The following is a 24,388-nucleotide window of genomic DNA, read 5'->3' on the forward strand; positions in this document are numbered from 1 at the left end:
TATAATTTTAACCGCAAGTAATCTTAAATTGTGAGGTTTGAAAGAAGTATCTAAAATCAGTAGACTCCAATAAAAAGCCCAAAATTGACCGTTCGACACATGTATATGTATATGTATATGTATGTGTATATGTATGTGTATATGTATGTGTATATGTATGTGTATATGTATGTATATTTATGTATATATATGTATGTGTATATGTGTGTATGTGTATGTGTATGTGTATGTGTATGTGTATGTGTATGTATATATATATATATATATATATATATATATATATATATATATATATATATTTTTTTTTTTTAAGATTCAGATTTCTTTACATTAATTTGGGTGAAAAGAAGAACAGTACAAACAATTAAAGAATAAATTAAAATAAAATTCATACAAATATATATATACTAAAACTAAAGTATGGCACATGTGCATCTAAAATACTTTAAAAAATCCATAAATAAAATTACAAAAGAAAATGCATAAAGATGTGTTTAGTGTGCTTGACTTTTATTATTATTTTTAATAGATAAATTAATCACTATTAAGTCTTAGCTATAATGAATTAAATGTATGTCATAATCAAGGAACCAACAAAATTAAATTTCAGGATAAAAGTTTGGCAGGTCATTCCCCTTGAGACAATTTGATTGGTTTTAGATTTTATATATATATATATATATATATATATATATATATATATATATTTAATTATATAATAAAAGAAGGAAGACTATATGCAAATTTAAACGAACTGTGGTTGAACAAGTTATGCCTCTTATCATTTATATCTTAACAATTTATATATTTTTTTAAAATAAAATACTTGTAAGACAAAATATGGTGCCTATAAAATGAATGGACAAAAAGTATCGAATATTAATTAATTACCAAATAATTTGATAAAGAAAGATAAAGATGAGAGGAGAAGGAAAAACAGTTTGCGTGACCGGAGCTTCAGGCTTCATAGCTTCGTGGCTGGTCAAGCACCTTCTTCGGCGAGGATACACCGTCAATGCTACCGTTCGCGATCTCTGTTAGTAACCTTTCTTACCCACCTCTTCTTATCCAAAAGTGTTTTCAAATGATAGCGATAGAGTTACTAGCAAGATCTCCATATGTTTTTTTATTTTTTCAGAAATTTTTATAAGTGTTAAGACATCAAAGATCACGTGATTGAATATAATATATTTTAAATTGATGAAAACAAATTTTTTTTTTAAAATTTTAATGTAGATATATTTTAATATTTTAATTAATGAATTTGATGATTTGATTATTAAAAAGATATATATTATGAGATGGTTACCTTGGAGTTCGGTATTCACTAGTTTGTTGATGTTAATACGTAGCCGATCCCCTGAAAACGAAGCATTTAGTTGAGCTCGATGGAGCCAAAGAGAGACTAAAATTGTTCAAAGCAAATTTAACCGAGGATTGTTCCTTCGATGAAGCGATTGAAGGATGTCATGGTGTGTTTCATGTTGCTTCTCCATGTACATTTACCACCAAAAAGGATCCTTATGTATGCACTTGTTCTTATTTTTTTATTGCAATTTATTTAGTCCTCATCTTTCACAATATTCCTCTAAAATATGTATTAATTAATAATACAGGCTGAAATAGTTGAGCCAGCTGTGAAAGGCACGATCAATGTACTAAATTCTTGTGCGAAAACTCCTTCTATAAGACGGGTTATTCTAACATCGTCGATTACAGCTGTTTCATTCACAACTAGACGTTCATCCGAAGGTGTGATCGACGAGACTTGGTTTTCTGAACCCGAACATTGTAAGGAGAATAAGGTAATTAATAAGATCATTTTCACACATAAATTGTATTTTAAATTAAAGAGTATTAATGTTAATATAAGAAATCAAAATACTAAAAATATATTCTAATATAAATGTTTTTCAACATAAAGTTGTGGTATCAACTTTCAAAGACTCTAGCGGAGGAAGCTGCATGGAAATTTGTAAAAGAGAAAGGAATCGACATGGTTGTGATAAACTCGTCAGCGGTTATCGGTTCTATGTTTAACCCGTCGCTCAATTTAACTTGTGTTATTGTTTTGAACCTCATGAATGGTAATTAGTGTTATATTTAAATGTAACAATCATTATATTGCAAAATGCATATCTTATTCTCTTGCTTTTGATTCTTTAGTCTTTTTAATAATTAGGTTTGCAATTATATAAAGATCTAATTGGATGAATAAATGTTAAAGACGTTGCGGATGCTCATATTCAAGCATTTGAGATTTCTTCTGCGAATGGAAGATATTGTCTTTCCGAGCGAGAGCTCCGCCTATCAGATGTCGCAAATGAACTGGTTAAACTTTATCCTTCTTTCATTACAAGACTTCCTCAAAACTATGTATTTCTTTCATATATATTTACCCACCCCATATAACTAATTCATCCTCATGCTTTAATAAACACTAGCATTTAGTCCGTGCATTTGCACGAGTAATAATATAAAAAACCGTGAAAAAAATTACGGATAACATTTTTAATTTTATTTTTAATCGTTTTAAATTTATGGGTGGGTCAACACATAATCCGACTCAAGTATCCATTTACTCAACATTATTATATATTAGTTAGTTAAAAAGTTGAACTTATATTAATATTAAAACGTCCCGCATTTATCAAATTTGGTGTTTGAATTTACTATATAAAGTCTTTGTAGCCTAGTTGGTTAAAGAGTTGTACTTGTTTTGTTAGGTTGCAAGTTCGAAACATACCTCTAGCATTTTTAATTTTATTTTTAACCGTTTTTAATTTAAAAACGGGTAAACCCACAATCTGACCCAAGTATCCAAATTAACCACAGCTCTCGACCCGGCAATCCGGACACTTTAAAAATTAAGCATCATTATATATATATAGATTAGTTAGTTAAAAAGTTGAACTTATATTAATGTTAAAACGTCCCGCGTTTATCAAATTTGGTGTTGAATTTAAAATATAAAGTTTTTGTAGCTTAGTTGGTTAAAGAGTTGTACTTGTTTTGTTAGGTTGCAAGTTCGAAACATACCTCTAGCATTTTTAATTTTATTTTTAACCGTTTTAAATTTAAAAACGGGTAAACCCACAATCCGACCCAAGTATTCAAATTAACCACTCTCGACCCGGCAATCCGGACACTTTAAAAATTAAGCATCATTATATATATATAGATTAGTTAGTTAAAAAGTTGAACTTATATTAATGTTAAAACGTCCCGCGTTTATCAAATTTGGTGTTGAATTTAAAATATAAAGTCATTGTAGCCTAGTTGGTTAAAGAGTTGTACTTGTTTTGTTAGGTTGCAAGTTCGAAACATACCTCTAGCATTTTTAATTTTATTTTTAACCGTTTTAAATTTAAAAACGGGTAAACCCACAATTCGACCCAAGTATCCAAATTAACCACAGCTCTCGACCCGGCAATCCGGACACTTTAAAAATTAAGCATCATTATATATATATATAGATTAGTTAGTTAAAAAATTGAACTTATATTAATGTTAAAACGTCCCGCGTTTATCAAATTTGGTGTTGAATTTAAAATATAAAGTCTTTGTAGCTTAGTTGGTTAAAGAGTTGTACTTGTTTTGTTAGGTTGCAAGTTCGAAACATACCTCTAGCATTTTTAATTTTATTTTTAACCGTTTTAAATTTAAAAACGGGTAAACCCACAATTCGACCCAAGTATCCAAATTAACCACAGCTCTCGACCCGGCAATCCGAACACTTTAAAAATTAAGCATCATTATATATATATATAGATTAGTTAGTTAAAAAATTGAACTTATATTAATGTTAAAACGTCCCGCGTTTATCAAATTTGGTGTTGAATTTAAAATATAAAGTCTTTGTAGCTTAGTTGGTTAAAGAGTTGTACTTGTTTTGTTAGGTTGCAAGTTCGAAACATACTTCTAGCATTTTTAATTTTATTTTTAACCGTTTTAAATTTAAAAACGGGTAAACCCACAATCCGACCCAAGTATCCAAATTAACCACAGCTCTCGACCCGGCAATCCGGACACTTTAAAAATTAAGCATCATTATATATATATATATATATATATATATATATATATATATAGATTATCATACCATAATCTCAAAACCTAATTCACCAAAAAAAAACATATATATGTTTTCACAACAATTTAAGTATTTTCGCAATGTTCTAACATAATTGTTAAGCATTGATTGTTTTCATAATATGGTGCAGGTGGGAAGAAGATGACGAATTTTCGGTACCCTACCCGGTATCAAAGGAAAAAGCGAAAACTTTGGGCATAAACTTCATCCCTTTTGAAGTCAGCCTCAAGGAAACTGTTGAAAGCCTAAAGGAGATGGGATTAGTTAGTTTCTAGTTTGTCTTTTTTATCATTTTAAAATCATAATTCAACTTTAATTTAAATTTAAAGTGCTTTTAATAAGATTATAAAATGAGAATTGTAAATTCTCGTGATAATAAGTAATAAGTCTCCTAGAGTCGCGTTAATGTGACACATTTTCATCACAATCTTGTATGCTTTATTTTTTTCTCTAATCCAATCATTCATCAAGGATGTGGGTACATATATCCTAATAAGTTTACAACTTAATTGTCTAATTGGAAATGTTAAGCTTAAGGGCTTAATTAGAGATCTAAGTATAATATATATATTTCATTTATTGATTTTTTTGATGTGTAACACATTGTGAAAAAATAAAATACATTAATTGACAAAAAAAAATTACATAAGTTAAAAATAAATAAACAAATTATACCACAATTAACAAATTTTACATAACAAAATTTTATCTTACTAAAATCACATTTTTCATATAAAATAAATTATTGTTACAAACTAAACATTCTATAAAGGTCAAATAATTTGTCCTATTTAGTTTTAAGATGATAAAGAAAGGAATAAAGTTTCATTTTAAAGAAATTAAAACTCCTGAGAATATAACAATTAATAACTGCTCCTATGATGTCAACTGGATTGTAAAAAAAAATTGAATTGAATAAATTGATCACAAAAACATTGTTATATATATTTAGATAGTTTATTTAATTGGGTCAACTTAAGTGGTGAAGTCAAGTTTAGATATTTAGATTTGAATATTACTTCAAATTAGAAGGTATTATAATATAATATATAGGTATTAATTTGAAAACATGAGAAAACATAAATCCTCATTTTATTATAAATTTAATTAAAAGGATAACTGATATTTTATTTCACCAATTTGAGACAAATTCTTATATATATTAATCCCTAACATCAATATTATTAATTCAATCCTATACCTAAACTAACACTAAATATATTCAACTCATTTTACTTAATTGAATGAGTTGAGTTAGTTGTCCTATAATAAGAAAATATATATATATATTATAGAATTAATTATTTTGTTACAACTATTTATTTTTAAATATCTTTCTTACTTGATGTGTCTTTCGTTTCATTATTTATATAATTGATATCATTTTCTTTTATTTCTAATATTTAGTTTCACTAAGTTTTCTTTAAATAATTTGATTCAAATTCATTAATATAAAAATGGTCTAACTAAACGACAATGTACAAATATGCAAAATGATTGTTTCATAGTAGAGATGTGAAAACATTGTTAGGGTAAAACAAAGTAAGTCTAATTGTAGTGATTTTACTCTTAACACACTCTACAAATAATAATTTTCATAGAATTTAAAAAAAAAAATACATGTGTAACTAATGTTACTGGTACATGTGTTAAAAATATATTAAAGTATTCATTTAATAACCTATAAAACTAAAAGTACTGTCTGCGTTTGTGAATTATTTGCTTAACCCGCGGAGATTAATCGCACATTGAAAGAGAAACAAAACACAGTGTTTAAAAAAAACTAAAAATACCAAACTCATGTGTGCAATTAAACTGGTAATTGTTTTTATTGTTATAAAGCCATGCCAATTTTTTTGTTTTAAAAGGTCACTTAAAAATGTCTGAAATTACTAATTTAAGTAACCTTTCAAAATTAAAACTAAAGTATGGCACATGTGCATCTAATTATGTGCTATTAACTCTAGCACCATGTCTTTAATTTCTTCTCGGTCTGTAACAAAAGTTCATGTGAAAATATTGAAATTATTTATTTAAGTAAATTTATAAAAACTAAAGTAGGTCACATGTGCAACTAATGTTGTATTATTTTTATTGGTGTAAAGACATATCATTTTTTCTTTCTAACAAAAGTTTAAGTAAAAGTATTTGAAATTATATTCATAATTAAGTATCTTATAAAACTAAAGTTGGGCACGTGAACAACTAATATGGTATTTGTTTGTATTGTTTTGAAGTCACCAATTTTTCTTATTCTTTTTGCAACAAAATTTCACTCATCAGAATGTTTAAAATTATCTATTGAAGTAACCTAAAAAGGAAAAAAAAAAGTATTTGACATGTTGAATTTTGGGTGAGGATATGATGGGTTTACATTGTCATATTGGTGAAAAACATGTTAAATTGATAAAAAAAAAAAAAAAAAGAAAAGTATGTGTTAATTAACAAATCAATACCTAATAAATCTAAGGGCATAAATAAATCGACCAATCCGTTCAAACCGAATCAAAATCGTTCAAACCAAACCGAATATCAAATCGAACCGGCCAAACCAAGTTCATTACGACTTCATTTTTATCAAACCGATCTCAACGATTCGATTCGTTGGTTCAACGCTACCGAAATCGCTCAAACCGTTTAAACCGACCAAATGTTTAAAAAGTAATATTTAAATAAGACAAACAAAAATTAAACTTTATACCGACAATTATGAGTAATATATTATAACTATTATGTTATAACATATATTTAAACTAATAAGAATGTGAGTATATCATGACTTGTTAGTAGATTATTAAATATATTAATTATTATTAGTAGACAAATTTAATTTAAAAATTGTTGACTTATTTTTATTGTGACGTTTAGTAAGAAAAAAATATTATGTATTTGTGTTTTGAAAATTATGCTAGTGATTATTAAATTATATTACTGATCTTATTTATAATAATTTTATTTGTTCATAGGTATTAAATATATAGATATCGGTTGTTATATATATATATATATATATATATATATATATATATATATATATATATATATATATATATATATATATATAATATTTTAACAAATTTGTCAATGGATCAAACCAAATAATTCGATCAAATCGGACTTCTAACCTTTCAAACTTAACCGATCAAACCGATAAACCAACACTTTGAAATTTAGTAAACCGACGTTAACGATTTAATTGTACATTTTGGTCAATAAACCGACCAAATCGAATCACTTACCCCCTTAATTAAATTAGTTAATCACGTGACATGTCAAAATATGTTAAATATGTCAAAAATATATTCAAATGATAAAAAAAATATTAAATAAGTCAAAAACACGTTAAACAAATAAAAATGTTTAATATTGATCCGAACTAATTAAAAAAGCGTATCATACCAATCCAAACGAGTTAAATAGATAAAACTTATTAAAACTAAAAATTATAGGTTCATCATTAATTCTCATTAAAAAAACGATTTGATTTCAATCATAGTGGATGACTAAATATGTAAAATATCATATTTACTTTTCTAAGTCTTTTGTATTTATTTAAAATAGTGGATGACTAAATATGTAAAATATCATATTTACTTTTCTAAGTCTTTTGTATTTATTTAAAATATTTTGTCTCTACATAATATATTTCATTGTTAAGAGTTTATTTTAGGTATATAAAAAATAACGGACACTCTTTCGGTAATTCAAAAAATGGTAAGATAGGTGTAATATATATATATATATATATATATATATATATATATATATATATATATGAGATTTTCACAATTTTGACATATTGGTATATATCAACATAAGAAAATAATATTTATCAATTAAAAAATAAATATTGTATTTATAATTGTAATATTTAAATTTAAAAAATAAAAATAAATGACTTCATATATAAATTATAGGTGGCTTCATATGTAGGTGATAAATGATTTATTTTAAGGGAGACAAGTGACACATTCTAATGCAGATAAGTGGAATTTATGATAAAGTACAAGTTACATATTTCTAATAAAGATAAGTGGCATAGGTGAGGAAACTTATTATTAGATGATTAAATTTTAATGGAATTTAGATAAATCTATTATTTTATGATGTGGTTGGTAAGTAGAATTCTAATTGAAATTATGGGTCTAATTTTAATCATTATGTTTGGTACTCATTTAAAATTAAGAATTTAAATTAAAATTTTAATGAAATTCAATTTAGTGTTTCTATAATTCTTAATTTTCTTTTAGTTCGAAATGGTAATTCTAAATATTTATTTTTTCTATATTTATTTAGAAAAATATTTTATTATTTTATAATTTATAACAAGTTAACATATTAAATATTAAATTGATATATTCAAATTATTTTTAATATATAATATAAGAATTAAATATAGTTAAATTATAATTTAATGTTAATTTTAATTTCAATTTTATTCATCCAAATCTAACCTTATAATTTTAATATATATATATATATATATATATATATATTGGGTATGTGTTTCATAATATTAAAATGTTGATATTTGTGATAATTAAATAAAAGGTATAGATAGTTTAAAGTATTAAATTTTCAAAATTTATTAAAATATGGAAATAATATATTTTAATTAAATATATATATATATGTAATTGTAATATTTAAATTAAAAAATAAAAATAAATGAGTCATATATAAATTATAGGTGTTAAGATATCAAAAATGTTTTCAAATGATCGCAATAGAGTTACTAGCAAGATCTTGATATGTTTTTTATTTTTTCAGAAATTTTTATCAAAAGTCTTATTGCAAGGTTAAGGGTAGGTGTTAAGATATCAAAGATCACGTGTTTGAATATAATATATTTTAAATGGAAGAAAACAAAATATATTTTTTGAATTTTAATGTAGATATATTTTAATATTTTAATTAATGAATTTACTGATTTGATTGTTAAAAATATATATTATGAGAGGGTTACCTTGGAGCTCGATATTTACTAGTTTGTTGATGTTGATACGTAGCCGATCCCCTGAAAACCAAGCATTTAGTTGAGCTCGATGGAGCCAAAGAGAGACTAAAATTGTTCAAAGCAAATTTAACCGAGGATTGTTCCTTCGATGAAGCGATTGAAGGATGTCATGGTGTGTTTCATGTTGCTTCTCCATGTACATTTACCACCAAAAAGGATCCTTATGTATGCACTTGTTCTTATTTCAAATTATTTAGTCCTCATCTTTCACAATATTCCTCTAAAATATGTATTAATTAACAATACAGGCTGAAATAGTTGAGCCAATTGTGAAAGGCACGATCAATGTACTAAATTCTTGTGCGAAAACTCCTTCTGTAAGACGGGTTATTCTAACATCGTCGATTACAGCTGTTTCATTCACAATTAGACGTTCATCCGAAGGTGTGCTCGACGAGACTTGGTTTTCTGAACCCGAACATTGTAAGGAGAATAAGGTAATTAATAAGATCATTTTTCACACATAAATTGTATTTGAAATTAAAGAGTATTAATGTTAATATAAGAAATCAAAATATTAAAAATATATTCTAATATAAATGTTTTTCAACATAAAGTTGTGGTATCAACTTTCAAAGACTCTAGCGGAGGAAGCTGCATGGAAATTTGTAAAAGAAAAAGGAATCGACATGGTTGTGATAAACTCGTCAGCGGTTATCGGTTCTATGTTTAACCCATCGCTCAATTTAACTTGTGTTATTGTTTTGAATCTCATGAATGGTAAGTAGTGTTATATTTAAATGTAACAATAGATATATTGCAAAATGCATCTTATTCTCTTGCTTTTGATTCTTTTGTCTTTTTAATAATTAGGTTTGCAATTATATAAAGATCTAATTGGATGCATAAATGTTAAAGACGTTGCGGATGCTCATATTCAAGCATTTGAGATTTCTTCGGCGAATGGAAGATATTGTCTTTCTGAGCGAGAGCTCCGCCTATCGGATGTCGCAAATGAACTCGTTAAACTTTATCCTTCTTTCATTACAAGACTTCCTCAAAAGTATGTATTTCTTTCATATATATTTACCCACCCCATATAACTAATTCATCCTCATGCTTTAATAAACATTATCATACCATAATCCCAAAACCTAATTCACCAAAAAAACATATATATGTTTTCACAACAATTTAAGTATTTTCTCAATGTTCTAACATAATTGTTAAGCATTGATTGTTTTCATAATATGGTGCAGGTGGGAAGAAGATGACGAATTTTCGGTACCCTACCCGGTATCAAAGGAAAAAGCGAAAACTTTGGGCATAAACTTCATCCCTTTTGAAGTCAGCCTCAAGGAAACTGTTGAAAGCCTAAAGGAGATGGGATTAGTTAGTTTCTAGTTTGTCTTTTTTATCATTTTAAAATCATAATTCAACTTTAATTTAAATTTAAAGTGCTTTTAATAAGATTATAAAATGAGAATTGTAAATTCTCGTGATAATAAGTAATAAGTCTCCTAGAGTCGCGTTAATGTGACACATTTTCATCACAATCTTGTATGCTTTATTTTTTTTTCTAATCCAATCATTCATCAAGGATGTGGGTACATATATCCTAATAAGTTTACAACTTAATTGTCTAATTGGAAATGTTAAGCTTAAGGGCTTAATTAGAGATCTAAGTATAATATATATATTTCATTTATTGATTTTTTTGATGTGTAACACACTGTGAAAAAATAAAATACATTAATTGACAAAAAAAAAAATTACATAAGTTAAAAATAAATAAACAAATTATACCACAATTAACAAATTTTACATAACAAAATTTTATTTTACTAAAATCACATTTTTCATATAAAATAAATTATTGTTACAAATTAAACATTCTATAAAGGTCAAATAATTTGTCCTATTTAGTTTTAAGATGATAAAGAAAGGAATAAAGTTTCATTTTAAAGAAATTAAAACTCCTGAGAATATAACAATTAATAACTGCTCCTATGATGTCAACTGGATTGTAAAAAAAAATTGAATTGAATAAATTGATCACAAAAACATTGTTATATATATTTAGATAGTTTATTTAATTGGGTCAACTTAAGTGGTGAAGTCAAGTTTAGATATTTAGATTTGAATATTACTTCAAATTAGAAGGTATTATAATAGAATATATAGGTCTTAATTTGAAAACATGAGAAAACATAAATCCTCATTTTATTATAAATTTAATTAAAAGGATAATTGATATTTTATTTCACCGATTTGAGCCAAATTCTTATATATATTAATCCCTAACATCAATATTATTAATTCAATCCTATTCCTAAACTAACACTAAATATATTCGACTCATTTTACTTATTGGATGAGTTGAGTTAGTTGTCCTATAATAAGAAAATATATATATTATATAATTAATTATTTTGCTACTAACTATTTATTTTTAAATATCTTTCTTACTTGATGAGTCTTTCGTTTCATTATTTATATAATTGATCTCATTTACTTTTATTTCTAATATTTAGTTTCACTAAGTTTTCTTTAAATAATTTGATTCAAATTCATTAATATAAAAATGGTCTAACTAAACGACAATGTACAAATATGCAAAATGATTGTCTCATAGTAGAGATGTGAACTTTAGAGTAAGATCGGTCTCGACTAAAAATATTAACATTGTTAGGGTAAAACAAAGTAAGTCTAATTGTAGTGATTTTACTCTTAACACTCTCTACAAGTAAATAATTTTTATAGAATTTAAAAAAAAAAAATACATGTGTAACTAATGTTACTGGTACATGTGTAACTAAAGTGATTATTTTTTTTTTGTTTATTTCTAAATTGTATCAATTTTATTTATTTTTAAATCAAAAGTTAATATAAAAATATTTTAAAGTATTCATTTAATAACCTATAAAATTAAAAGTACTGTTTGTGGGTTATTTACTTAACCCGCGGAGATTAATCGTACATTGATAGAGAAACGAAACACAGTGTTTTAAAAGAATTAAAAATACTAACTCATGTGCAATTAAACTGGTATTTGTTTTTATTGTTGTAAAGCCATGCCAATATTTTTTTTAAAGGTCACTTAAAAATGTTTTGAAATTACTAATTTAAGTAACTTTTAAAAATTAAAACTAAAGTATGGCACATGTGCATCTAATTATGTGCTATTAACTCTAGCACCATGTCTTTAATTTCTTCTCCGGTCTGTAACAAAAATTCAGGTTGACGGTGTATCCTCGCCGGAGAAGGTGCTTGACCAGCCACGAAGCTATGAAGCCTGAAGCTCCGGTCACGCAAACTGTCTTTCCTTCTCCGCTCATCTTTATCAAATTATTCAGTAATTAATTAATATTAGATACCTTTTGTCCATTCATTTTATAGGCATCATATATATTTTGTCTTACAAGTATTTTATTTTTAAAAAATATATAAATTGTTAAGATATAAATGATAAGAGGTATAAGTTGTTTCAACTTTCAACCATATAGTCTTCCTTCTTTTATTATATAATTAAATATATATATAAAATCTAAAACCAATCAAATTGTCTCAAGGGGAATGACCTGCCAATTTTATCCTGAAATTTAATTTTTCGGTTCCTTGTTAGCAATATCTAACAACCATTTGATTATGATATACATTTAATTCATTATAGCTAAGACTTAAGAGTTATTAATTTATCTAATAAATAAATAATAATAATAATAATAATAATAATAAAAGTCAAGCACACTAAACACATCTTTATGCATTTTCTTTTGTAATTTTGTTTATGCATTTTTGTAAGAATTTTAGATGCACATGTGCCCTACTTTAGTTTTAGAATATGTATCGAAACTAATATTTTATTTTTCTTTTTAATTTATTAAGTTAACATTTGAACTAATATATATGAAATAAAATGCTGAATCGATATTTTTTTAACAAAAATCAAAACTTAAAAAATTTATTAATATTTGAGTTATCCTAATGGGGGTATAAAACCAATATTGTAATAAAATATATAATATATATTAACATTATTTTATTTTTTTAAACATAAGAATTGTCAATTTAATTTCAATTTCACTCTTCCAAACATATTCTTACATATATTCTAAATAAAGTGAAAGATTATGTTGTAATATATTATTTAATAAAATAAACGATGTAGTGCTAAAAATAATAACTCGACTTAATTAAAGGAATCTGAAATTTTTCAAGAAAGAACCAACTTAAATTGTATGACAATATTACAAAACAACATATAAAAGTACAAACAATAAAACAAACACATAAAGCATGTTTTTGAAACTTACAAAAGATAAGATACTTATTAGTTAGAACAACTTTCATATTTATTTACCTAATATAAAATAAGATCCAAAAAGCTAGAAACTAATGGATCCCAACAACTTGAGGCTTTCGACGGTTTCCTTGAGACTAACTTCAAAAGGGATAAAATTCATGCCCAAAGTTGTAGCTTTTTCATTCGATACCGGGTAAGGTGGCGCAAATCCTGCGTCGTCTTCAAACCTATACCAAATAAATGTGTTTTCATTTATGCATGTTACATAATTTGATTTAAATTTAAGAACAAAATCTTACTTTAGAGGAAGTCGGTGAGCGATAGAGGGATATAGTTGAATAAGTACATTTGCCACATCTGATAATCGTAGTTCCCTCTCAGAAAGACAATACCTTCCATTCGCGGAAGGAATCTCAAATGCTTGAATATGAGCATCTGCTACGTCTTTAACATTAATCCATCCAACAAGATCTCTATAAGATTCTAGACCATTCATAAGGTCCAAAATTAGACCACAAGTTAAATTAACCGTAGGCTGCAACATGGAACCGATAACCACTGTCGGATTTATCACAACCATATCAATTCCCTTCTCTTTCGCAAATTTCCACGCTGCTTCCTCAGCTAAAGTCTTCGAAAGCATATACCACAACTGCATTAAAAAATATATATGTATGTGAATTATAAAATGTATTTTCAATTCAAATTTATAGTATTTTCTTAATGAGATTAAATTTACATTATTCTCCTTGCAAAATTCAGGGTCAGAAAACCAAGTCTCATCGAGTACGCCCTCGGACGAACGTTTGGCAGTGAATGAAACAGCTGAAATCGACGAAGTTAAAATAACTCGTTTAACCGAAGGAGTTTTCGCACAAGAATTGAGTACATTGATTGTGCCTTTCACGGCAGGATCAATTAGTTCAACCTGCATGTATTAATATTTATATTGATCAAAATGAATCATAAAATTAAATCATTTGAAAGATAATAATTGAATATGCCTGAGGATCTTTGCAGGTTAATGAACATGGAGAGGCCACATGAAATACGCCGTCACATCCTTCAATCGCTTCGTCGAACGAACATTCGTCTGTTAATTCTGCTTTGAACAATTTAAGTCTTTCTTTTGCTCCATCTAAAGCAACTAAATGAGCTGTTTTCTTCGGATCCGCTATGAATTAAGTGAATAAATTAATGTAAAACATAGATATATGAAGTTCAAGGACCTAGACTAGAATTTTTTTTTGTAAGATTATAGTTCTATTTATATTTTTCTTAAAGTTGAAAGACTCTTATTTATTTCTTTATCAATGAACTTTTTTTTATATATAATATAAATCTCAATATAGATTCAGATTAATCTCAAATAATATATATATTTTTTGAAATAATGTTTATTTTCTGAAAAAAGGGTTATTCTCAAATAATTAATAGCAATAAAATTAATTTAATCCGCTAAAGTCGTTTAGCGATGGATGGAATCGAACCGAGAACAAAACTTCTTAAGACAACTCTGACCACTAGACTACCTCGTGGGTTATTGTAAGTGTAGAATTTGATAATAAAGAAATTGTATACGGAAGAAAGTTGACTTACAGAGATCGCGAACGGTGGCGTTGACTGTGTATCCTCGCCGGAGAAGATGGTTGACCAGCCATGAAGCTATGAATCCCGATGCTCCGGTCACACAAACAGTCTTCCCTTCTCCGGTCATCACTCTCTCTCTCTCTCTTAATCTTGATCTTGAATATCTTGATCTTTATCTTCAATACATTTTATCTATTATGTAGATTATGTCACTTCATTTGGGCTGGATCCCATCTCACTTTTACTATACTCAAATTACGTAAAATATATTTATTTTTAATTTATTAGAATATTAAATTTGGAAATATAAGTTAATATATTCTCTCAAATATATCTTAAACCAGGATTATGTTCTTAAACTAAATTATGGTTTAATGTATTTATATATGGAAAGCTTACAAAATTATTGAAATTCTAGGTATATAAAAAGTATCGGACAGTAATATTGATTTTTTCGGGGAAAGAATGTCAATTTTATCATTGATCTATAATGGAATATTCACGTATATCACTGAACTAATTTTTGTTCGTTCATACCACTAAAGTTGAGATTAATATTCATTTATGTCACTACTCCACCAACTTTCTAACTCGTTAAGTTTCTGGTAAATGAGACGATAGGTGGAATTAACATGTAATTTTTTTTAATTAATATATTAACATGTCATATTTTTTAATTAATATATATTATATTTATTTAAAATTCTAAATAATAAAACATTTACAAAGTCATTAATAATTTCATTCTCCAGCCCTAATTAACTAAATCCACCATTCTTCTTCTCCGATTCTTGTTCTTCAAAGGATTATTGTTCTTGTTCTCTTCTTATATGCTTCATTATCTCTTCAGAGTTTGTTCTCCTTTCTCTTCCTATATTTCTGGATTATTGTTCTGTTTTAAAAAGATGAATCTATCTGGTTGATTAAAGTTTATATTATCAACAAAAATGTATTATCAGGATATTATTTACTTATATCAGGATATTATTTACTTATCTCTATTTTAGGATATTATTTACTTATATCTATATCTGATTGATTAGGTGAATCAGAGAAGGAGAATGATAGATTTAGTTAATTAGGGTAGGAGAGAGAAATTATTAATGATTTTGTAAATGTTTTATTATTTAGAATTTTAAATAAATAAAAATATATATAATATATATTAATTAAAAAAATGACATGTCAATATATTAATTGAAAAAAATGACATGTTAATTCAATATTTCGTTTCATTTAACAAAAATTTAACGGGGTTATAGGTTTGGTGGAGTAGTGACATAGATGAATATTAATCTCAACTTCAGTGTTATGAGCGAACAAAAATTAGTTCAGTGATTTACGTAAATATTCCATTATAGTTCAGTGATAAAATTGTCATTTTTCTATTTTTTCGATAATTCAAATAATGGTAAGATAGGTTTAAAAGTATGAGATTTTCACCATTTTGACGTATGGGTATATATATACCGACATACGAAATAATATTTATCAAATAAATTTTAAAAATAAAATAAAAATGACTTCATATATAAATTATAGGTGGCTTCATATATAAATTATAGGTGGCTTTCATACGTAGGTGATAAATGTTTTATTTTAAGGGAGATAAGTGGCATGAGTTAACAATAACAAGTGACTTATTCTAACGGAGACAAGTGGAATTTATAATAAAGTACACGTGACCTATTTCTAATAAAGATAAATGGCATAGGTGAGGAAAGTTATTATTAAATTTTATTGGAATTTAGATAAGGAAATTTATAATTTTATGATGTGGTTGGTAATTAGAATTGTAAATGAATTATGGGTCTAATTTTAATTATTATATTTTGTAAACGGTTTAAAATTAAGAATTAAAATTAAAATTAAAATTTTAATGAAATTTAACTAATATATTTCTATAATTCTTAATTTTATTTTTTAGTTCGAAATTGTAATTTTAAATATTTATTTTTTTATAATTTATTATACCGTTAACATATTAAAATTGATATATTCAAACTATTTTTATTATATATTTTTTTAATATAAGAATTAAATAGGAGTTAAATTATAATTTAATGTCAATTTTAATTTCAATCCTACTAATCTAAACCTACCCTAAATAATTTTAATTTATATATATATAATTATTTTGAGTTTCATAATATTAAAATGTTGATTTTTAGTCTACATAGTGTTATTTCAAGATTTCAACATTGGCTTAATAGTTGATATTTTATATAGATATATTATTATTGATTTATTGTAAAAATATATGATTTTCTTACCAACATGTTTAGGTCATTCATTTAAATTGACTCAATTAAAATAAGAACAAGCACTAATTAGGAGGATTATTGGTCAGAAAATTATATATATAAACTACTTAAATGATATTAATATATAATAATAATAACAATAAATATATATATATAATATATTAGTATTTTGATTAATATAATAAATATTATAATAAATGAATAAAATAATGTATGATTAAGTAAAGTTATTAAAATAATACAAATCGAACAAATTGTGGACTTGTCTTCTCTTTGGGACGGTCTTATTAAAGTAAATTATGATTTAGTGTATTTATATACCCTTAATTGCTAGCTATTGTTAAGGCCGGAAGAATGTGTTTGTTTTCAACCAAATTCGATTAGTACTAATTTCATTTGGCTTATTCTTAACAACGGTTCTACCGCCCATTATTATAGACAATAGACCAATGCAATCAAAACTGATAATTTATTTAAAATTGTTTATATTTATTTAATTTAGTCCTCAAAATCAATGATTAATTGATCAATTATAAATTACGTTAATTTCACCTTAAAATACAAAGTTTATTTTAAAATATATAATAACACATTAATAACTTAAATATTAAGAGTCTTAACTAAGTAATTAAATATTTATATTTGATTTCTACTGATAACACTTTCGTATAATAATTTTTTTTTTTGTTGTTGCTGATAACATATTTAACCCGCGATGATTAACCGCACTCTGAAAGTAAAGCGAACCCAACGTTCTAAACAAATCAAAAATTAACTCATAAATTTTAATTATTTAAACTTAATAAATAAATAAAACGTTGTAATATTGTCATCTAACAAATATGTCAATTATAAATTGTCTTCAAACTTTTTATCCAAAATTGTCCGGTTTGGAGTAATGAGCAGGGCCGGATCCGGCGAAGGCAGCCCATTTATTAAAATAAAAAAGAAAGTTTTAGTATTTTATAAACATAAATAGATCTAGTTCTTTAGAATGTAAACAAAATATTTATATCTGGTCATTAATTTTAACCTCACTAAAATCTTTTTTAATATAATTTCATCACAATTGTTTTTAAAGAATATAGTATAAATTGTATTCACCAATTCCCAGAAACCGGCGAAAATTACAGTAAAAATAATTCTCAACATAGAATAAGTAATGGAATTTCCGTCCCAATCCGACAGGTAAAATATTATGGTTTGTTAACTGTTTTGAGAAAAAGACATATTCTTGAAGTGGGCCATAGTTTGTCAGAAAATATATAGGTAAAGAGACAGTGAATGAAACATCATAGTGAACTCCGCTGCTGCTGCTGCTGCCGCCGCCGACGAAAATGTCGATTGTAGCTGTTCTAGCTTCCCCTCCTCACCATTCTCTCGGTTTCACCAAAATCGACTTCCGCCGCTCATCAAACCAACCGTCGCCGCTGCTCAACATAAACCCAAGGTCCCACGCCACCGCTGTTTCCAGTTATACTACTCTCTCCCGCCAGGGGAAGAATCGTTCTGTCTTGGTTTTCTCCGGAAATGGAGGCAATGGTCATAACTCCGGCGGCGGTGGTGGTGGTGGTCACGGAGGAGGTGATGGCAAGGGAGAAGGAGATGGATTTAACAGGAACAATAAAGAGTCCATCTTGATACTAGCAGAGATCGGCCGGTCGTTAGACAGCATACCGAAAGATTTGGCTGCCGCGATTGAGTCCGGGAGAATCCCAGGATCCATTCTTATGAAGTACTTGGAGCTTGAGAAATCGCCGGTTTTTCGGTGGCTGATGCAGTTTGGAGGGTTTAGGGAGAGGTTATTGGCTGATGATCTCTTCTTTGCGAAACTCGCTATGGAATGTGGAGTTGGAATATTCACTAAGGTTCCTTCATGAAAAACCTTTATTTCTATCTTTTGATTTCATGATGATCAACCAATTTATGAACTTGAGCAATGTCTGAGAAACTTTCAAATGAACAAGGCTGCTGGATTCTTTGGTGAATTGGATTGGTTTCTTTCTAATGAATACTATCAATAACACACCATTAATTCATTGATCCTTGTTTCTGTTTCAGACAGCAGCAGAATATGAAAGGCGAAGAGAAAATTTCTTCAATGAGCTCGAAATTGTTTTTGCTGATGTGGTGTGTCCTCTATCTGTATAGAAATATCTCTTCTTTCTCACTAACTAATTCATGATCATTATCATTATCTCTAGTGATTAAGTGAATTTTGTTTCTGTCATAGGCTATGGCTATTATCGCAGATTTTATGCTTGTGTATCTTCCTGCACCAACTGTGTCTCTCCGTCCATCGCTTGCACTAACAGCTGGACCTATCGCTAAGTTCTTCCATAGTTGCCCTGATAATGCATTCCAGGTTACTGATCTCTACACCTTACCAAAAACCCTGATAAATAATGGACATGTTTTTCTGAATTATCTTTGAATTATCAATCTTAACAGATTGCTCTAGCAGGATCATCGTACTCTTTTTTGCAAAGGATCGGTGCTATAGCTGTAAGGAATCATATATCAAGGCCATCACCTGTTGGTTTCATTTGAGAACTGTTAAATTTGTTGATTTGATATTGTTTTACAGCGTAATGGAGCAAAACTTTTTGCAGTGGGCACTACGTCGTCTCTGGTTAGTTTTAAATCCTGAACTTCATTTGATTCTGTCTTAAATTCGTTTACATCGTACTAAAAACCTTCTCATATAGTTGTCTCCAACTTCAGTTAATTTTTTTAGGATATTTATCTAAAATCGAGACTTGCTTCATTTAAATTTAAATGCTTAAAAGATCTAAAAGGGTTAATTATTTATTGTGCAGGTTGGGACAATGGCTATAAATGCGTTAATTAATGCAAAGAAGGCGGTTAACAAGTCCTCCGATGAAGAAGTGGAGAATGTGCCCGTATTAGCTACTAGCGTTGCCTATGGAGTTTACATGGCCATCTCTAGCAATCTCCGGTATGTTCAAAAAGACAACTTTAACCCCTGAAAATGATTCTAAGTAGTTTTTTAACTGAACATTAGTTTCACGAATCCTCAATTCTTAATTCTTTAAAAATAAAAAATGAGATTGATTCTCTTTGTATGGTCTTCTTACCAGGTACCAACTATTAGCGGGGGTGGTAGAACAAAGGATCTTAGAACCGATGCTACATCAGCATAAGTTGATACTAAGTGCGATGTGCTTTGCAGTTCGGACAGGAAACACATTCACAGGATCTTTACTGTAAGTTGACAACAATGATTGTGTATTCCTCAAAAATATTTTAATGTGTTTTCTGCGTCTTTTAACTTAAATCTTGAAACAATATTATTGTAATGCTTTGAACAGGTGGGTGGATTATGCTCGTTGGGTAGGAATTCAGAAGGTTCATGACGTCGAAAAGGTGGAGTAATTTGATCATAGGATGCGAAAAGTGTATATTTATTTGTCGAATATGGTTTGGGTTACAATTGTTATTGATAGGTAGCAGTGTTTAAGGTTGTTTTCACAGGGTTAAATCCGAGAGGTGAGGAGTTTTCGGCTTAGAATGCTAAGCTGGATTTCTGTCCTCTATTCCTCTATGGTTTTATCACTTTGAACATCTTTTCCTGAATTAATGATATCTCGATTGCGATTGTTTTAACTGTTTTCCCCTTCCTTTCGCTTTAGTCTTGAGTAAGTAGCAGAAACGTTGCCAATCTATGAATTATGTCGCAATTTCTCCCTTATTTTTGAGAAAAGATCGAATAGAAACAGGAAATATGCCTGTCTCCACGATGCATGGAAAACCAAAGTGGCGGATAGAATCAACAGCCCCGTGAAATAGCCAATTCCCATGCTAATGTAAAGATCATGATCAGCTAAGGTTTCACCGGTTTCGTTTTTCCCATTTGGAGGAAGACATTCATTTGGAAGAGGGGATCCACAAAGCTCAGGATTTCCTTCAAAGTACGAGATAGGAAATGTCTGAAATTGAGTTGACATCGGAATTCTTCCCTGGAGATGATTATATGCTACTTTAAACGATGACAACGAATGCAGGCTCCCGAGTGACGTCGGGATCTCACCCGACAAACTGTTTCTAGAAAGGTCTACAATTTCAAGCCTATTGATGTTCGAAAGCTCGCCTGGTATTGTCCCCGACAGTTTGTTCTGGCTAAGGTCCAAGATGTGAATACTCTGCAGCCGTCCTATCTCAACGGGTATTCGACCACTAAGGTTGTTGTCGTTTAAAATTATAGCTGGCCGGAGATTGTACAACCGGTTGTATTGCAGATAGTTTGGACCTGTAAAAATGGGTAAGTATAGATTATTGAAATCCGACGAGTTATCATCGGAAGTTAAGCTTGGGATTTGTGTGATTTCCATCGGAATCTCACCGGAGAGGAGATTTCCGGTGAAAACTACGTGGGAGAGACTCGGCAGCCTTCCTAACCACAAAGGAATGGGACCTGTTAACTGGTTATACGAAAGATCGAGTACTTTAAGCTTCTTCATGTTCATCAGCCAACCGGGTATCTTCCCTTTGAGCCTGCAACCGCCAATACTAAGAAGCTTTAGATTCTGGAATCCACCGAGATTCATGAATTCCTCACTGTCAGGCATTTCTTTGTCGAAGAAATTCTGAGAGAGAATGACGATGCTCAGATTCTTGCAGCCCATTAGAGTACTGATAGCGTGGTTTATGTTCGTCAGGTTATTAGTCGAAACTGAAAGATGTGCCAAAGATGGAAGTTTTACCATGCCGGTTGAGATCTCTCCTTTGATGTGATTCTGTGGGAGACGAATCGCGACTAATGATTCGCACAATTGAAGACTTTCGGGGAACATTCCGGTGAATTCGTTGGCGTCGAAGTCTAGCAGTCGGAGTTTTTTTAGTTTGGAGAAATTCAAACTGGAGATATCGCCTTCGAGTTTATTGTTACGTAGATTTATCTCGACGAGATTTACACAATTCATTAGAGAAGGAGGTAATAAGCCGGTTAGATTGTTGCTGAAAATGATCAGCTTCTCAAGCTTTTCCAGGTTTCCAATTTCGTCGGAGAGATTTCCGGTGAACTGGTTTTCATAAAGTTCAAGAACAGAGAGGTTTCTAAGGTTGTAAACAGAGTGAGGGAATAATCCCGATAAAGAATTAAAACCCGCTCGAAAAACTTCAATCTTGAGACAACCCATGAAGGAATTATTTGAAATCTCGCCATTAAATTTGTTACGAGAGATATCTAAGGACCTGACACATACAGAAGAGAAGGGAAACGAACCGGAGAAGCTGTTATTAGCAATGCTAAAGAACTCACCTTTCTTAAACGTGTTGTGAAAGAAGGATGATTTGATGGTGCCGGAAAAGTAATTGCTTGATAAATCGAGGGTTTTGATTGAGGGAGGAAATGGTGAAGAAGATGGGAATTGTCCGGAGAGAAGATTGAAGCTTAAATTGAAGATGATGAGATGAGTGAGTGAGGAAGAGAAATTAAGGGAGGTGAGGTGACCTTTGAGGCCTCTAGAAGGTAGGTTTATTCCGGTGACTCGACGGCGGGGGCCGGAATTACAAGTGATTCCTTCCCAATTGCAGCAATCTGATGAAGATGACCAGTTTAAGGGATTTGAAGGTGGGGATGAGAGATGGGTTGATAATGATAAGAGACCTTTTTTATCAAGATGGTTGCAGGTGGAGAAAGATGATGAAGGAAATAGAGAGAAGAGAGTGAGGAGAAAGTGGAATTGAGATCTCATGGTCATGGCTGCTCTAGTTTCTCAATTTATTTATTTAGGTTATACTTACAATATATATATATATAGCTTAAGATGAATGGGTATATGTAGCAAGGATCTTCTACTCGTATGTTTTACCTTCTCCTAATGTTCTCTTCACGAGGAAAAATATATAAATATATAATGATGCTTAATTTTTAAAGTATTCAATTAAAAATAAAATTAAAAATGCTATAAGTATGTTTCGAACTTGTAACCTACCAAAAACAAGTATAACATTTTAACTAACTAAGAACACGGAACATTTTAACAATAAAAGTTAATTTTTTTCACTAACTAATATATATATATATATATATATATATATATATATATATATATATATATAATGATGCTTAATTTTCAAAATTTCCAGATTGCCGGGTCGAGAGCTGTGATTAATTGAAATATATATGTGAGAGTAAATGAATACTTGTGTTGGATTGCGGGTTGACTTATTCATAAATTTAAAACGATTTAAAATAAAATAAAAAATGTTATATGTATGTTTCAAACTCACAACCTAACAAAAATAAGTACAACTTTTAAAATATGAGACCTGTTTTGAAACATCTAGACTCTAGATACGTAGTTAATGAAAAATGTTATTAAATTTATTAAAATATATAATTAAGTGTATTTCATAACATTATTTAGTCTAAATAAATACCTCAATAAGATATTTAAAATAAAAATAACTTTTATATAAATTAAAAAATAAAAAATGTTCAAACTCGGGGTTTCACCGTAGGTTTTTTTTTGGGTAGTTTGAATGTCTATATCTCGAAAAGCTATTTAATTTTAAAACAAGAATTCAATAAATTTAAATCTTTATTTAGATTATACATTTTTATATTTACCCAAATTAACTTCGAAAAATTAGAATACTTAAATTTTAAAAATAATAATAAATTTATCAAAATTATATAATTATTTTATTTTAAAATATGACAAAATAATTAGAAAAACAAAATACGTTCAAACAAAAATATTAATATTTTTATCCATTAAAAAAAAAATATAAAAAACTAAAATTTTAATAGTTCAAATTTTATATATAAAATTCAAAGTTTGGATTTCATTCTATTGAAATATTCGAATTCAAACTCAAATAAGTTATGTTTTTAATTTTTTTTATCAAATATAAAGTAAACTATCTTGGTCATTATTAATATTATGTTGGCTTTTCATCATCTCATACTAAGTCTTTATTATTCTTATTTTATCAATCAGCTTATTCACTATAATTATTATTTACAAAAATCTTATTAACTAATCATGATTTATTCATACTTATAAATTAAATTAAAAGAATCCTTATTCGTTCTCATTTTTATTTTATTTTATTTGTATAATGAAGCTAATTGTGAATGGATTAGCTGTCATGATAATGAAAATATTTATTATTATTATTTTTTTTGCAAGACTTAGTTTGTTCGGTGC

The 24,388-nt window shown here is 28.1% G+C and overlaps 5 protein-coding genes and 1 pseudogene across 5 annotated transcripts; 3 read left to right on the forward strand and 3 right to left on the reverse strand.

Annotated features, from left to right (window-relative positions):
- The first annotated feature begins 918 nt into the window (after positions 1-918).
- On the forward strand, positions 919-4,520 carry LOC124930824 (annotated as a pseudogene).
- A 2,348-nt stretch (positions 4,521-6,868) lies between these two features.
- On the forward strand, positions 6,869-10,692 carry LOC124929941 (phenylacetaldehyde reductase-like). Its single transcript, XM_047470320.1, has 6 exons — positions 6,869-6,875; positions 9,103-9,275; positions 9,359-9,547; positions 9,668-9,830; positions 9,924-10,113; positions 10,310-10,692. The coding sequence occupies exons 1-6, from the start codon at positions 6,869-6,871 to the stop codon at positions 10,452-10,454; spliced, it is 867 nt and encodes a 288-aa protein (XP_047326276.1). The 3' UTR covers positions 10,455-10,692.
- A 2,959-nt stretch (positions 10,693-13,651) lies between these two features.
- LOC124930820 (phenylacetaldehyde reductase-like) lies at positions 13,652-14,058 on the reverse strand. Its single transcript, XM_047471181.1, has one exon. It carries the CDS (start codon positions 14,012-14,014, stop codon positions 13,652-13,654), a length of 363 nt encoding a protein of 120 aa, XP_047327137.1. The 5' UTR covers positions 14,015-14,058.
- A 38-nt stretch (positions 14,059-14,096) lies between these two features.
- Positions 14,097-15,112, reverse strand: LOC124929943 (phenylacetaldehyde reductase-like). The gene is made up of 4 exons (XM_047470321.1): positions 14,956-15,112; positions 14,361-14,530; positions 14,161-14,284; positions 14,097-14,104 (listed from the first exon to the last, which is right to left on the reverse strand). The coding sequence occupies exons 1-4, from the start codon at positions 15,071-15,073 to the stop codon at positions 14,097-14,099; spliced, it is 420 nt and encodes a 139-aa protein (XP_047326277.1). The 5' UTR covers positions 15,074-15,112.
- A 3,416-nt stretch (positions 15,113-18,528) lies between these two features.
- On the forward strand, positions 18,529-20,832 carry LOC124930825 (protein RETICULATA-RELATED 4, chloroplastic-like). The gene is made up of 8 exons (XM_047471185.1): positions 18,529-19,078; positions 19,272-19,340; positions 19,444-19,575; positions 19,662-19,715; positions 19,798-19,842; positions 20,030-20,169; positions 20,312-20,437; positions 20,543-20,832. Exons 1-8 carry the CDS (start codon positions 18,548-18,550, stop codon positions 20,604-20,606), a joined length of 1,161 nt encoding a protein of 386 aa, XP_047327141.1. The 5' UTR covers positions 18,529-18,547; the 3' UTR covers positions 20,607-20,832.
- A 61-nt stretch (positions 20,833-20,893) lies between these two features.
- Positions 20,894-22,933, reverse strand: LOC124929944 (receptor-like protein 2). The gene has a single exon (XM_047470322.1). It carries the CDS (start codon positions 22,931-22,933, stop codon positions 20,894-20,896), a length of 2,040 nt encoding a protein of 679 aa, XP_047326278.1.
- Positions 22,934-24,388: the final 1,455 nt, after the last annotated feature.

Source organism: Impatiens glandulifera, chromosome 3, assembly GCF_907164915.1.
Source record: "Impatiens glandulifera chromosome 3, dImpGla2.1, whole genome shotgun sequence".
In the NCBI taxonomy this organism is placed as follows: domain Eukaryota; kingdom Viridiplantae; phylum Streptophyta; class Magnoliopsida; order Ericales; family Balsaminaceae; genus Impatiens; species Impatiens glandulifera.

Bases quoted from the DNA above. Each gene is read 5' to 3' on its own strand.
- LOC124929941 (XM_047470320.1), top strand. The intron at 9,276-9,358 runs GTATGCACTTGT...TTAACAATACAG, and splicing joins CCACCAAAAAGGATCCTTAT to GCTGAAATAGTTGAGCCAAT. The intron at 9,831-9,923 runs GTAAGTAGTGTT...TTTAATAATTAG, and splicing joins TGTTTTGAATCTCATGAATG to GTTTGCAATTATATAAAGAT.
- LOC124929943 (XM_047470321.1), bottom strand. From the start codon at position 15,073: ATGACCGGAGAAGGGAAGACTGTTTGTGTGACCGGAGCATCGGGATTC. The intron at 14,531-14,955 runs GTAAGTCAACTT...CTTAATTCATAG, and splicing joins CGCCACCGTTCGCGATCTCT to CGGATCCGAAGAAAACAGCT. The intron at 14,285-14,360 runs GCATATTCAATT...TAATACATGCAG, and splicing joins TAACCTGCAAAGATCCTCAG to GTTGAACTAATTGATCCTGC.
- LOC124930820 (XM_047471181.1), bottom strand. From the start codon at position 14,014: ATGCAGTTGTGGTATATGCTTTCGAAGACTTTAGCTGAGGAAGCAGCG.
- LOC124929944 (XM_047470322.1), bottom strand. From the start codon at position 22,933: ATGACCATGAGATCTCAATTCCACTTTCTCCTCACTCTCTTCTCTCTA.
- LOC124930825 (XM_047471185.1), top strand. From the start codon at position 18,548: ATGTCGATTGTAGCTGTTCTAGCTTCCCCTCCTCACCATTCTCTCGGT. The intron at 19,079-19,271 runs GTTCCTTCATGA...TTTCTGTTTCAG, and splicing joins GAGTTGGAATATTCACTAAG to ACAGCAGCAGAATATGAAAG. The intron at 19,716-19,797 runs GTAAGGAATCAT...ATTGTTTTACAG, and splicing joins AAAGGATCGGTGCTATAGCT to CGTAATGGAGCAAAACTTTT.